The sequence below is a fragment of the Cajanus cajan genome, chromosome 5 (genome assembly GCF_000230855.2).
Source record: "Cajanus cajan strain Asha chromosome 5, NIPB_CcT2T_4, whole genome shotgun sequence".
Lineage (NCBI taxonomy): Eukaryota > Viridiplantae > Streptophyta > Magnoliopsida > Fabales > Fabaceae > Cajanus > Cajanus cajan.
Window position 1 is genome coordinate 64,655,551 of NC_138521.1, and position 16,134 is coordinate 64,671,684.

At 32.2% G+C, this 16,134-nt stretch overlaps 2 protein-coding genes across 4 annotated transcripts; both read right to left on the minus strand.

Moving 5' to 3' along the window:
- Positions 1–56: 56 nt before the first annotated feature.
- LOC109811867 (HAD-superfamily hydrolase, subfamily IG, 5'-nucleotidase) lies at positions 57–8,516 on the minus strand. Of its 2 annotated transcripts, XM_020375707.3 has the most exons (14): positions 8,281–8,514; positions 8,165–8,198; positions 7,850–8,011; positions 7,606–7,742; positions 7,379–7,528; positions 7,085–7,186; positions 5,967–6,131; positions 5,599–5,709; positions 4,422–4,519; positions 3,410–3,533; positions 3,155–3,244; positions 2,247–2,291; positions 1,040–1,360; positions 57–421 (listed from the first exon to the last, which is right to left on the minus strand). In XM_020375707.3, exons 1-14 carry the CDS (start codon positions 8,341–8,343, stop codon positions 392–394), a joined length of 1,632 nt encoding a protein of 543 aa, XP_020231296.1. In that variant the 5' UTR covers positions 8,344–8,514; the 3' UTR covers positions 57–391. The 2 variants fall into 2 exon arrangements, with proteins under 2 accessions (XP_020231296.1, XP_029129922.1); XM_029274089.2 differs by lacking the exon at positions 5,599–5,709 and having other exon boundaries at positions 8,281–8,516.
- A 3,342-nt stretch (positions 8,517–11,858) lies between these two features.
- On the minus strand, positions 11,859–16,134 carry LOC109811840 (Metal-dependent phosphohydrolase). Of its 2 annotated transcripts, none has more exons than XM_020375679.3 (8): positions 15,878–16,134; positions 15,465–15,589; positions 15,298–15,335; positions 14,517–14,627; positions 14,343–14,422; positions 13,555–13,591; positions 12,664–12,700; positions 11,859–12,235 (listed from the first exon to the last, which is right to left on the minus strand). In XM_020375679.3, the coding sequence occupies exons 1-7, from the start codon at positions 16,064–16,066 to the stop codon at positions 12,684–12,686; spliced, it is 597 nt and encodes a 198-aa protein (XP_020231268.1). In that variant the 5' UTR covers positions 16,067–16,134; the 3' UTR covers positions 11,859–12,235; positions 12,664–12,683. The 2 variants fall into 2 exon arrangements, with proteins under 2 accessions (XP_020231268.1, XP_020231267.1); XM_020375678.3 differs by having other exon boundaries at positions 12,664–12,705; positions 15,878–16,133.

Below are 16,134 nucleotides of genomic sequence, written 5' to 3' on the forward strand. Positions count from 1 at the left end.
ATAAATGACACTCTGAATTATCTCCATTTTTACATATCTTTCTAAAATCTTAGTGCTGAGGGAAATAATGCAGGTAGGACTTTATTCTTATTTTAAAATGAATGTTAACATAAAGAAATAAACCCTTTTACATGTAATGGGGCTTTCTTTTTTCTGATTTATTTCTCTATCAATAATCTATTGAAGCATAGCAAACAAAGTTAGCTAAGCCAAGATAAATGAGGGAATCAAGAACAAAAGAATAAAAATTGAATGTACGTTACTACCGCAACAATTATCTTCCAGTTGCACCTCTCACTAATTAGATGCATACTTGGATCGCCATATCATATTATTCCGTTATTAGATCCGCGGAATGCCACTGGTAGCAGTTGAATGATTCGAGAACCGTTCATCCGGTTCTGAACAAGCTTGACGGAACCTAAAAAAAAAGGGGATAAACGGAAAGTTATATAAAGGAAAAAGCAGGAGGAAGCAGGAAATATGTAAATATTATTCATGCATCGCATACAAATCCATCACCACCCTTGCGAACTGTCAAGCCATTGAGGTGTAAGGGACTAAACCTATAACGCTTTTCCAAGCTAGAGTGACTAATAAATTCTTAAATGATGTCAGCAACTACTGAATAATGGCAGCCAGCATATGTAAGGGACCAACAAGTTGACAGACTTTAGTTCCCAACACAGTGGAACATAGTTCAAAGTCATGGGAGAAGTTAAAATACATGGTGTAAAAGTTAAAAATTTAATTAAAACTATAATAACAACTTGACAATTCCACATTCGTTTTAGATCATTCATAATTATATCAAGTCAATACTAAATGACAGGGATTTTTTTTTTTTTTCAATGGCTAAAGTTTTGAGGCAATCAAGTTTATAACTCAGAAAATCTATGATTTTCTAGAAAGAAACTGAGCTTTAGAAATAATAAACCCAAAAACAGGAAGCACGGGACAAAGAAGAATTTTCTTCAGTTTTTTAAGAGAACAGAGCATGCGGTTTAGTGACATCAACTGTTATGAAGAAATGGATTACCTTCACATGATGGGGCATGATCTTGACATCAAATGGAACATGAAGCCATGCTTCAGATGAATGCAGAAGAAAATTCTCTGGCTTACTGGTATACACATCTGCATACTGATGAATGTTATAAGCAAAAGCAGATTCTTGTCCTGTGCTTGTCAGGAATGTTGCTCCGAAAGATCTATTAAACATCATCTTCATCTTGTTGCGTGCTTTTTGTCTCTCCTCATTAAGTTCTTCCAGAAGTGAATTGAAAGCTGTAGTTCTCAGACTATTAGATGCAGTTGCGTGCAATTTACCAAGTAGTTCTTGTATTATATGAAACTTTGCCTGCATTTTTCAACAAGATATAATGCATCAAATGTGACAGCTTCAAAAGCAGTTGAAGAAAGAAATTACACTGTTAATAATCAACCGAAACGCAGAATTATGAATATTCTATGATAAGTTCATTACAATAAGAACATGTTCATTTAAGCCTTTTTCTCAAAAATATTAAATTCAAATGTAGGACTCAAATCCAAGATGAATCACTCGTGTGGTTGTATTAACTTCCACAATGTCCATAGGTTCCAAAACATTGGGATTTTAAGTGGAAGGCAGGGAAGTGTTACCATTTTGTTACAACATACAAGCAAGCTTAGAAATAGAAGAAATGTTAATTTAAGCACTAATTTGATTTACTTCTTAAAAAAAGTCTAGTTCTAGCATTTCGCAGGGTAAGAACATATGCATTTGCAGTTCATCTGTTGACTTTTCAATTAGAATCATGCATGTACGGAACTTAGTGAGGTTTAGAATGGTCTCATAATCATGAAATTGGCCCAATCTCCATATCAAATCTTTTACATATTACTATTCATGCCTTAATTTAGGAAAATTTTGTGAAAAGCAATAATTTGTGTCGGTGCTCACTAAGAACAGGCAACAAACAAATAGATGACCATTTAACACTTGGGAAAATAATAAACGTGTTTATACTAATTAATGAATCTCTGTGTGCAGGATAAATAACAAATTTATGAACTATTGATCCCAAAATTCTCCGGAATCACTCACTCCTCAAGCTCTTAACATAAGAATAAAATAGTTTTTAGTTGGTGAGTCTTCAATACAACCACTTAGTGAAAGTAACAGTAAACCTTCTAGTATATGTATCAAGAAGGTATGAAGTTGCAAAGAAATGATGTCAAAATGAACAAAAATCTGAAGGTACCTGCTCAGAGCGATAGGAGTCTTCATTTTGTATTTGTATTTCACTCTGCATTATTAAAGAAACACACTTCATATAAATATCTATGTTTCTGATGTTAACTTTGACAAAAAATTCTACATCTACATGAATCAGTACCTAACTAAGAAATATATCAATTTAAAAGAGCATTCAGCAAGCATAATTTAACTAAAAAATAAAATTTCCAAACATAATTATATTAATCATGTAGCAACTGCATAACCAACAGTAAGTTTTACTTTTTCTAAGGTGCATATGAATCAAAAAAAATCTTCGACAACATGCATATAATGCCATTGTCATTGTCTAAGTCGACAATATAATAACTGATGAACAAAACAAGCAAATGATGCAAAGAACCACGTAACTCCTAAAGTTAGGCTGATTAGAGGGAAGAGCTTCACTGCTAATTGAGTTTTGAGTCTTACACACATCCAATGGGGTACTTACACTACCACTCAGCATGGACAAGTAAGCAAGTGGCTTATACGCACTGGCAATGGATAAACCAAGCTATGTTGCCACTTGATGTAGAGGAGAACCCACACTTAAGTGCCAGGCTGATAAGAATGGAGAGTCTCCAATATAAATGAGTTCATATTTCACACTTACACCCAACAGATACAAAACTCGGACTTCTGCTTTACAAACACAGGCAAGTATGAATGAACCATCATAAATGCTGTTAAACGAACCAACCTCATTGGAAGCCTTGTATATTTGCCATCGGCAAACAAGATATGATACAACATTTTCATGCCTGTTTTCCAGGGTGTTATATGAAATCCTTAGAAAGAGGAATTTCTACTCTTATCTATCTATAAGTCATGACAAATAATGACAAGCAAGCTAAAAAATCTACTTGAAAATGGATTAGATGGAAGACATGCCTCTAGTTCATGGATGATTGCTGCTGTACGCCAACCTGCCTTTGAGGGCCCTCTCAAGTCGCTAAATAGGTGATCTCCAAAATATATAACCTAATGAAAAAAGTGAATTTTAGCATTCTAGGGGGCCTCCATGTGAAAGAATATTTATGTCAAATTCTGTATTTTCTTTATGATTAAAACTTGTCGTTAAATTCATGTAAGTAAACAGAAATATTATATAGCATGGTTTATTATCAAACATCAAATAAAGCATACCTCTGGGCCGTTCCACTTGGTTATCTGGAGAAAGGATTTGAGGCATCCATGATAATATATTTTATCTGGAAGAAATTTATCAACCTTGGTAAAAGTTAATGTGTCCTTCTTTGTGTCATAATAACTGCACGGAAGAGCCGATGATATTCAGGACCTTTGCAAAGAACTCAAACTTCAAGAATATAAACTCAAAAAGAAATGAAAGGTAAAAAATGCTTGGCAAAAGCAAATGATCCGCATTAGCTTCATGTCAGGAAAATTATTTGTTTCTAGATTGTATGTTCCATTTCCCCTTTAATCACTGTAATCCTAAAAAGAGCAACATTCAAATGATCTAGTCTTGGAGTCAGTTTTATTCTTTTCATAATAATATAAAGACTTAAATATGTTTAGTCACCAAAAATGAAAGAATTTTGATTTTGATCCCATTAAAATTTTTTCTTCATTTTTTATTCCTTTAAAATTTGAAAACATTGTTTTTGGTCCTCATGTAATAAACAAATTTTAGTTTTGGTCCTTTTAAAATACTTTTATTTGATTTTCATCCTTCCAAAGTTTAAAATCATTAATTTTGGTGTTCATCGTTCATTTTAAGATATTAGTAAGCATTTAACCTTCAGTTTAAAATCGTTCATTTTGGTGTTCATTGTTCATCGTTCACATAATACTATAGAAACTAGCAAGTGTTACTTAGGATGGACACTTCACCTTCAGTTAAACATTTAAGCAGTTAACAAGTATCACATATTAGTAAGGACCAAAAAAAACGATTTTCAATTTTCAATTTTAGAATGATGAAAAATCCAAAAAAAAAATTATATGAACCAAAATCATAAGTTGATTATTTTATAAAAATTAAAAACATATTTAAGTCTAATATAAAAATAAAAGGTCCACAGCACAATGTGACCCCGCATAACCTTTACTAAAATAGAACAGAATAAGAGTTAAGTAAAAAAATAGAACAAACACCATATCATATAGGATAAGATCAGACGTATAGGATACAAACCGGAACGGATGCTCAGATGTATAAAACTGTGGCTTATTGGCCTTAGCAATCACAACATCAAACAGTTCCGTCCAGCAGTCTCTACAATCCATAGAATCCTAATCAACAGTCAAGAATAAATTCAAGGAAATTATGTCCAGAAATGAATAGTTCAAAACAATAATGAACCACAAAAAATGACATTTAAAATCAAAGTACTTTCAACCAAACAATTTAAAGAGACCTGACTGTCAGTGTCATCGTTAACTATCTATTATGTGTACCATTACCATAACATAACTCCGCCATACAGCTGCCCCTTTCCTTTAAAAAATTCAGGCCAGGTTTCAAGTAAATTCCCGCTTCTTGTTCATGATAACAAGAGGAAAAGATCTTAAAGATTATAATTTTACTCCAAATCACTAAATGATTATAAGTGAAATAATTGAAATTTGGCAGAGAGAAACCAGGCTATAGTCAACAGTTAGAAGTAGTGACATCATGGACAGGTAGAGAACTGATGTATGTGGCCGTCATAACAGAACTACTTCAAACATAATTGGTTTTACACATTTTCCCCTGATAAAGAAGAATTTGTTAAAACTTAAAAATAAAGAACAGAAGATGTAATGAGGATACGGGACTCTTCTAAAACTTATCGTGAAGAACATACAATTGTACATCTGCTGAGACGTGTGCGCTAGTATAAGGTTTGTGGATATATGTCTTATAATTAAGAATAAGACCATAACTTCCCTATTCTCCAGAATTTTCTGATAAAGTTAGATATTCATCTTTACAAGTTATTAAAATAAAATAGTGCATGAAATCAGCAAAAAAACTGAAAAGTATGTACAGTGGACCTCCATTCTAGACTCTTTCATCATCTAAACGTAAATTACAAATTACAATCATCATCTAAACGTAAATTATAACTGATCGAATTCATTATTCCACCTATATTCTTTTGGAACTCTTTGAAGAATAATTTGCAACAGGATGAAAGAAAACAACACATAAGCATTTTAGAGTTGGAGCTCTGCAGCTATTGAATCAATTAAACCAGATACGATTTTCAAGCGATGTTGGGCAATATCACTTTCCAAATTAAGAAAAAAATATTAAATTTCAACTGGTATAGTGAAGTCTTCCCTAAAACAAACAAATTGCATGATATGGTTTCCTGTCAATCAAATACCTCTAACATAAAACGCATCCCTCCATCCACAAAGTAATAAGGTGAATTAGTCAACAAGAAAAGCTTCTTCCCCCGCTCCTTTAGCATATTAAGAAAACGCAATATCTTTCCCTGAAATATTCACCCACAAACGAATAACAACTACAATTTCTAAGTCAGAGAATAAAATAATTCAATCTGACAAAAAGACCACATGAATAAACAATGTCTACCTAGATAATAATTAGACACAAAAAAAAATTTAAGTAGACTAAGATACTAGATCCTGAAATAGATTTTATTCATATTGTGGACCACTTATTGCAGCATCTATTGAACGCATTCATGGATACTAATTAAAGAAAATGCGTAAAATGGTTTGAACTTACATTTTTAACTAAGTATCTATGTGGATCGGATAGAATTCCTCTATGAACCAGGCCACTTCGATGGACATGATCAATTGCACGAACAACATCTTCATAAATGTAGGATGTGTCAAATTCTAGCTTAGCGTCAACAAAGTACTGTACTATATCTGCAAGAAGGCATGCCTACAGAGTAGCAATGCAAACAATCAGTTCTCAACCTAAGATTTAATGGTGGAAAGAGAATTCACAAGTCAATAGACAGACAAGAAGAAAACGAAATTGGAAAGGGGAATTTTAAATTTCAATAGAACTTCCAATTTTCAAAGGGACAAACTATTAGGATTTTAGCCTAAAATAATAGAGTAAGTTTTATAATTTCGAAAAATTGGCTACATACTTCTCCCTTGGTGGTAGAGGTGTAGCTTAGCCCTTAACAGTCTAAGAGACCTACTTAGCTACACAAAGTAGATCTTGCACTTGGTTAAACTGAAGGAAACCAACATTTTTGTTAGCTTTTTCTCAACAACAGAGACATTTAAAAGGAACAGAACATTTGAGTGCAAAAGTCAAACAAAACAAATGACCAATTGGAGAAGCAAGAGTAATCAAGATTGAATACACTAGGTCAAGTTCCATTAAGGGTGCATCTGGATAAACTTTTGAAAAGGTACTTCTGTTAGTGTTATATAGCTTTTTTACAGTTTCTTTGCATAAGCTACTCTTATGAGCTTGTTAGAAAAGCAACAAAACGCCAAAAATACTTTTTTAATTAAAAAACACTTTTTTCTTAGAAATAACACCAAAAACTCTTAAAGGAACATTTTTTTTTCTTACAAAGAAGTGATGAACAGAGATTTAATTTTGCCCCACATCTTTTGTCTATTTATGGTATACTGGGCTCAAACACACAAAGAAACTGCAGCAGGGCTATTCTAGATATATGTTGCTGATATGCGGATCGCGGTCAATTATTTGTATATATAACTTCATGACATGCATACTCGGGATAACAATAGTCTTCGTCGACCCATGAAGAGTATTAGACTCATTGCATAAATTTTCACTGGCAAAGCTCCAATATTCCACATTACAACAGCACCAATTATTATTGAATGACAGGATAATAGGGAACCAACCTCACTAAAGCAGAAGAAATCCATCAAACCAACAAGTGATCGAGCATGATCACGACCAATGTGCCGCGTGCCATATATGTCACTTATTTCTCTCAGGCTTAGCTGTAAATTTCAAGAGAAAGAAATTTATGTAAAAAATATTTGACCGGCACTATTTCATTTCTGTAACAACAGACAAACCATGCTGACTAGGACACAGTTCCAATTGTATGTGGATTTTCACAATCATGAATACACTTCAGAAATAGCTTCACACCACATCAAAAAGACAATAGACGCCAATAAGATGCATACCTTGCGTCTACCAAAGAAGCATTCATCCGGCTCAATCGAACCAAAGAAATCTAGCTTCATGAGGCATCCTTTTGACTTATCATAGCATAGGCCTCTAATGGGGAAAGATGGATCATATTTAAAACTCATGCAAACCTCCGGATACCTGAGCTGAAGTAAACAACAAAACTAGTAAGGAAAAACCACATTCATAAAAAAAACAGAAGGAGCGCGTTGTCAGGGCTAACCTCGTTAACCAGGTACTCCTTGGCAAGGTCATATATCAAAGTCTGTAAATCAGACGAGTAATGTGCCAATGTGTAATCGTAGTCAAACCCATAAACTTGCAATTGGTCCAATCTCAAGTTCTTATTCACATATATGCCTAATCCAATACACATAGAAACATTAAAAAAATATTAAAAAAAATAAAAAAGAGTTCAATATTCAGAAACAACACAACTTGAAAAAAGAAATGTTGAAGCAACGAACCTTTAGGATTCATTTTGGGCATTTCCCTGAGCGCCTCGGGAATATTGAGAAAACTCTGTTTGGCGGCTTCGAATTCGCGACGGAGCGCGGATATCTCCTCCTCATCGGACTTCAATATAGAATGTTTGGAAGAATCAACGACGCTGTAGCTTCGCGAAAAACCTAAAGTACAGAAACACAAGGCTCAGCGAAAAGGTTTCTGACGTAATTTCTATTTCTAGCGCTTGTTTTAGTTTACAAACAAACAGGTAGAATGCATTATAAGTAATATAATTACTAAAGGGGAAATAAATGAAGTGATGATAAGGAAAAGACCTTGTTGGAGTGGAGAAGACGAAAGCAGCGTCCCCTGCGGCGAAAGGAAATAGAGTGTTAGCACTTAGCAACGTAACATTGGAGAAGAAGAATGAGTGATTCGGTGTGATACGTACTTGTAAGGAGAAACGGAGGGGGAGAAGGGTACGAAGACGAAGACGAAGACGAAGAGAGGCCATTGATTTGGATTGAGATTGAAGTGTTTGTGTTGGGTGAGAGGGAAAAGTATGAATTGTATGACCTGAAACTGCGGAGAGAGCAAGCACCCTTGCTTTTACGCGCCCATTTCTAACCAATTTACTTTTTGTACACCACCCATCACCAACAAAGAAAACTAGAAAAATTATGTTATACATACACTCAACTACCAAAGATCAGAAGAAAAACAATAGAGAAGTTAAATACGTGATAAATAATAATAATAATAATAATGAAAAAAAATGTTATTTTTGAGAATATAAAAAAAAAGTGTTTGATTCATTTTAATATTCATACGAATATTTTTAAATAAATAAAACTGAAAATTATAAATGTTATACAAAATAATTTTAAATATTCTTATAAAAATATTACTGTCCCGCCTTTTTTTTTTTTACAAAAATCACTTATCCACCTTTGCATTATGAAAATAAAACTCTCTTATTTATGTAAGTATAATTTTCATGGAAATAAAATATACATGTTGCATTAATTTTTAACAAACATATGAATAGATATTTCCACTATGAAAAATTGAAAATCGGGAAAATTGCATGCCATTTGAGGCACGCGGGAAGACAATGATTCCAACTCTGCTTTCTTGCGTCATACCCAGCCGTCTCATTTATGCAAGGCTCCACTTAACCGGGGTGGCATAAAATCGAAACTCAAACCGAACTCAAAAAATTCAATAAAAAATATAATTTTTAGGTAAATTTGAGCAAGTTTTATGGATAAATTAGGTTAAAAATTTTTAATTTTATACGGGTTATATTGAGTGGGTTCAGTTTTAAATTTTTAAACCCGCTAAAAACTGAACCCAACTAAAAATAAGATAAGTTTAAATTTTTATTATTTTTGTATAACTAAACAATGGTCCAAACTCAAAAGTCTTTATTTTAAGTATTTTTTTTTTTCCTTTTTTCTCATAACCTAAATGTTTCTTCTGTCTTTTCTTTTTTCATTCAACTTCTCAACACACTAGTTCATTTTTAGAATTTTCTTTTTGTTTATTTCTTTGTCTTTCTTTTCCATCTTCCTTTGTCCATTTTGAGTACAACTTGTGTGGATGTGATTTCTTATGGGTTTTATAATCTAACTTTATATTTCTTTTGCATGTAACAACTACGGATTTTGTTATCTTTTATTTTTGCTTCTTTAGTTTGTGAATGTTTCATCTACGAATCTACTTAAACCATCTATTGTCACCTTCATTTTATTTTTGTATACTGTTTTAAATTCTTTTTTTACCATTTTAAGCTTTATCTTCGTTAAGATAACTTGGTCTACAAAAAATCTTAAACCCAATTGTACCCACCCGCTTAAATCCAAATCCATTTCAACCCGAACCGCCTCAAACCAAAAGTTTAATCGGTTGGATATGGGTCACATTTTTTCTAAATCGGTTTACCAAGTTGAACATTTTTCACCCGAATCCGACTGAACCCACTCAATGCCTACCCTTACTCTTAACTGTGCTTTCGATTATATTTATTTCAATAAAAGAAATTATATATAACACATTTATTTTATCATGTTATAAGTATAAATTATTCGCCAAAAAAAAAGTTATTAACCTAAATAGTCGGACACTTATAGTTATACTTCTTAACCAAAAATTAAAGTTTGATTTTTGTAAAGTAGAAAAACATGTTTAATCAATTAGTGAATTATCATTTTCTATCTACTTTTTTTATCTGTTAAACTCTAAAGTCTAACCCAAGGACAATAGTTAAAGAATATGTCGCACCATTGACATTTTCTTATTTTAACTAAAACTTTATGTGTCTTCTTTTTAATTTAAAGTGCCTTTTTTTTTCATTCTAATGTTACAAAAATTGTTTCTTTCTAATTAACTTTTTTTAATATTAGTATAAAATATTTATCATTTTAATAATAATTAATTTCTGCCAGAAAAATTAGTTGGTCATCTTTAATGAATTTTTTTCTTCAAAATATATTTTTTAATCCATAAATTATATTTTTTTAAATTAAATTCAATATATTTATTTGAATATGCCTTTCAATTTATTTGATAGTTATTTTAATTAATTTATCATTTATTTGATGGGGTTATAAGTTAATTTAATTAAAATAAAGATATTTAGTGCAAGTAAATATAGTCATAAAAGAAATAGATAGATATTTTGCACTAGTAATATGATTAAAAAAATATAAAGATATCTAGATCAACATGTCATTAATTCAAGTAATTAAATTCAAATATTTTAAATAAAATTTTTGGTACAAACAATGTAAATACAGAAATATGATTAAGAGAAAAGACTTCATTTAATATATTCATGAAAACCAAAAATAAATATATTTAGTTCAATTATTTTATTAACATCTCATTTGAGTTAACTTATAATTTGCTTAATTAATTCATAAATTTGTTTCGCCACAATAAATAAATTCCTTTTGTTAACTTAAAACTTTTTTAAACAGTAACATTTAAATTTATAAAATTTGTCATTTATTGTCTCTTTTAACATTATTATATATTTTTTATTGATAGGGCTTTACTGAAAGAGATAAAAGTTTATACATTTATAATGTCATTCAATCGTAGTCCATCATTTATAATATTTATTGATCTTTATTATAATTAACTGAAAAATCATATCAATAACAAATTTTGATTAATGATTATATAGAAATGTTTGCATTAATAGTGCATTACCATTAAATCATACTATTTGTACTAATTATTCTGAATTTTAATAAAATAAATGATATTCCGAAAAAAGAATAAGAATTCAAAGTTAGCTAAAAAACAAAAATTATATATAATTACTTAAATTGTATTTTAAAATTATATAAACATGTATCGTAACATTCTATATTTATTAACTAGTTCAATACCTAATTTCACAAATAAATTCAAGAGTATAAAGTAACATCTATCATAACATTTATTTACAATTCCAATACTCTGACCACTCTTATTGTTCCTTTCAAACCTTGAATTTGGCATATACTTTTCTTTAACAATAAAACGATGATTAAAAATTTTGTACTCAAGAGTTTACAAAACGTGCCTAAATTAAAGAACTTCCTTATCTAGAAAACTTGGAATAAGCTGGCTTTGCATATTCGTTAATCCCAAACTATAAATTGTCGCAGTTTACATAACAGATTGACTCCAGTGCAAGAATATCTCCTGTCCAAGAAATAAATTGAGTTGTTAACTTTTCTTAACGAACCTTTTGTTATTGCCTAAAATTTAAAAAACACTAATTTTCACTTCTGTAACACTTAACTTGCGATTTTTAACATATTTTTAAGTAAATCTCACTAATTTCTCCATTCGCACAAGAACTCATTTTAATTTGAAAAAAAAAATTGACGACTAAAGCACGATCACAACTTCAATAAGAATTATATAAAACTCGTTTATTTTAATGATATTCTTAAATTTCTTACCAACATAGGCAACTCTATTATAATTGCTCAAAGCCATAAGCTTCTCCATTGCAAGCAACAATCACCCATATGAAGTCCACGGAATCTATCCATTTAAAGTTCAACAATAGTTTCCGTCCAGTTATTTTAATGTGTACTAATGAAGGTTAGAAATAGTTGAACAAATTTGATTGTTCTATGCTGCTTCATGCACAGCTTCCATTTCTCTTTTTTTAGGAGGTCCGTACATCTTGCCGTTGTTATTATACCTCTACCAACTATTAGTCTATTACACTACTATTCATGCCACTGACCAAAAAAACGGAAAAACCACATCATCAAACCACATACAACCCCACCAATCCCTTTACCATCGACAAGGAGATCCATACAGGGGGATTTATTTATTCTTCCTTCTTGATACTATCTCTGAGGCCCAAGCTTTGCCAGTTTCAGTTTGAAACTTCCCTGCAAAAGGGTAAAAATTACTCCAATGCATTATCAACATTATCTAATCATAAAAAGCGGATAATTGATACTTCGTAAACTACTAAAACAATCCATCAAACAACAAATACATGATCAACTCATTTCTGCCGCCTCATCACGTCTTCAGTGCTCAACTTTAACCAACTGAACAAAATATGCAGAAGATCAAATCCATAGGATCAATCCCCAATTCAAGAAAACAGCTTTGAAAGCTACATCCCATGTTAGCAACCAGATACTACTGAGGCTTATCCATGTTCCACTCTTCCAGACTCAAAAAATAAAAAGGGTAGGTAAAAAAATATCACTCATGTGGAATTTCTTTTTATTAAAAAACACCATGATATCTAACCTCCATCATTCAATTTCAGAACACAAATTAATAAATCACACTGAAAAAATCATACCAGCAGTTGACTGGAAAAATTCATCCAAATCCTTCCCCTGCTCTGAAAAAAGCAATCAGAGAACAAAATTCAGAAAATCTAAACCATATGGATAATGCACTGAGACAAATCTACAAACAAAATGACAATCACCAAATGACCAAAATACCCAGTCATTCCAATGTTTGTAGCATACAAGTATAGTTTTAAACTCTAACTGCACCGTGTAATGGAATTTAAGACAATTATAGATGATATACTTCTTAGGTAAATTTTGTTAATAATTAGGAGGATGAATCCTGCATTATTCAACATACCACACTTTTACACAATTACAACATTACAACTAAGTAGTCAAATTCAATATCCATCATACAAGTAGATAGCAGAGGACATTCTATTGTACCTAATGCAAAAGACATACAAGGCCTTATTTTTGCAATTCAATCAAAAAGACACATGACAAGAAATTACTGATTGCAAAGACATTTGTGAAAATATGAATGCACAGTTAAATAGTTGTTTACCCCTACCATACTTATTGAAATATAACTTATCACTAATGTTACCCTACAGTCTATACACAACAAATTCCATAAAATTCCTAGCTAGAATACTTGACATAAATGTCTATTTGCTGTCAAAAATGATAGAACTTTCGCAACCTCTGGCCCTCCACCAACCTTGTCTTAATTAATTATGGAGGCCACCCAGTCCAGGAAGACCATGGTGCCAAAAGTTTAACATGTCCAAAATTCAACATCACTTGTATAAATTCCTTAATACAATATAAATTAATATTGTAATATTTATTGTTAGGCGAATTGACAAACAATTCAAACAAGGCTTGTATATATTCTCATAATAATGTGAACGTATATGAAGAAAAAAAAAATTGAAAAATTCTCTCACCATCTTCGTATTCCAAAGCTTGGAGTATCATCTCCACCTGTATGAAAAAAAAATTATAGAATCAGACAAACTAATTGTAAACATGGCACGAACTTAAGGAATTTTAAATTCAGACCAAAATATGACATAATCGTTGTAAATGAATTAAGATCATCTGTCTGATAGAATATTAACAATAAATGAGCTATTTGTTATTATTGTTTCTCCCTTTTAACCATCAGTTTAAATCCACAAGGGCCCAAATGCAATCTATCACAACCCCTTTGGGAAAAAAAAAAAGTATTCATGAAATTATAAATGGGGACAAAAAGATACAGAGCAAAATAAAACAATAGTAGAACAGCATCATCAGCATCACATTATACCATCTTCAACCTTTTAACAAATCAGATAAATTAATCTGTATAACCTAATACACAGTTCTTTGAAAGGCTGAAATGAAGAAGAGAATAACACAAAAGTCCAAAATGAATGTCCATAAAACATGAATCACAATACCTTTCCCATAGCTCACTTAGTTGGGACATTGCAACTTTGCAAGTTCTACGGAGGAGGTTCAACACCCTCCCCCTTCCCCACCCAAATGGAACAGACCTTTCCCACTCCCCCTGTTTCTCTCTCTCACTCCCTGGGCCCCCTAGCGGGGACCTCTTGATCCCTTAGGCACCAATGTAGCGATGGGGCCTCCCTAGGCCATCACCGGGTTTTGTACCAAAAACACACATGCAGAAGTCAAAAGGTAGCCCAAATGTGACTCATTGAAAGACAATAGGAAAAAAGCCACAAACCTTGTCAAGGTCCTTAACAAATTTAGCTTCTGGAGAAGAATTCGCTTCATACTCCATCCACAACTCAGCTATTTCCTTTGCTGAAATTTGATATTTACATTAAAAACCAAGAGATGTGAGTTTTTGTTATACTCTCATTATCAAAATAATGTACAGAGTGATAAAAAAAGATACCTGTAGATCCTCCTCCAAGTACTTCACACATATGATCTAGTGCTGCTTGTTCTCGTTGATTCTTTTCTGATTTAGAAATTCCATCCATTGGTGTTATGTCCCCAACAATTGCTATTAAATAAAGCACCAAAGTAAACAAATGAAATTGTAGATCTGAACTCGGAAGAGAGAGCATGAAACATATGGTGATATTAAAATACTCTTGTATTAAAGCTTCTAATAACTTGAAAACCCAAAAGGACAAAACTTAGGTACATTATTATATGCACTATTGGTGTTGTTCCCTGATTAAAATTGAAGTTTCATCTCAATAATATGCATAAATGTTATTACCAAGGTCTGGATTAAATATAAATGTATATTACACAAAGGTAAAACTACAATTCTAATTGGAGAACAGTACCAATGATACTGCTCGTAAGTTTTGCCCAACCCGAAATCCACTTCTTTAATAAAAACAAAACAGTGGTTACACAAGCATTGTGAATTTACATGCATCAAATAAACAGCTAGCATTATGTACTTAAAAAATTATGCATCAAACCAGCATGTGGAGTGGTCTTTTAGACATTTATCAAGTTCTCCTTGAGTGTAACATGAAACAGTAGAACGGTGGGGAGAAACGCAAGGGTATGTTAGTTTCCATAGCAATAACCAACTTGCATCATAAAAACTTGCTGCTGTTAGGATTTTTGTAACACTCATGTTTTGATGTGTCTATTTTATAGGAGTTTTGTGTGTTGCAAACAAATAACACAAAGCAAGCAGCAGATTAGCATACCTTCTGCAATGTCATGGACAATAGCCATTTTAATGCACCTGAAAATTAACAGAAACAAGTTTTAGAAAACCTACCTCTCGCTCTTTTGTTATCAGGTGCATTACAAAACAAAATAGTCATTGAGAAACATATATATATATAGTTGAGGAAAAAGGAAGGTGGATAACTTGTTTCGGTCTACACCAGGAACATCTGATGCAATGAGAGCCATCAGACCCATTCGATACATATGATCAGCTATAGATTCCGGATTCTTAACATCTTTTCGTACCCACCCTGTTCTCTTTGTTGTCTATTTCAGATCACACATATAATTCAAACATGTTAGAGCACTACAAATTAAAAGCACGCAAATCCAAAATAAAAAAACGAAACAGCACAAGTGTAATCGTGCTTTATTAGAATAAGATAACGGCAATCAAATAAAACTACATTTCATTCTGTAACCAAACTTAGCTTGAAGCGTGCTGACAGTTATAGCAATCAAAACTAAATAATAATCATCTATATAAATTCTTCGGGATTTCTGGGAAATGAAGAAGTGCATTATAAAATAGAAAACTCATTAACGGAGAAGTACCTTGAGGCGGTGACAGATAGAGAGAAAATCAATGACGGAGGAAGCAGACGGAGCGGCGTCGCGAACCGCCGCGGAAGAAGGTGCAGCGGCCATGCGATAAACCCTAGTGGAAGGTGGGACAGATTTGAATTTAAGCAAGGCGGTAGAGAGAAAAGGAACAGGCACCCGCGAAAGAAGAGTGAATCGCATTCCACTAACTAACTAATAATTCCTTTCGATTCACTTCTCACCGAATTCTGTGCAAGTTGAAACGATAT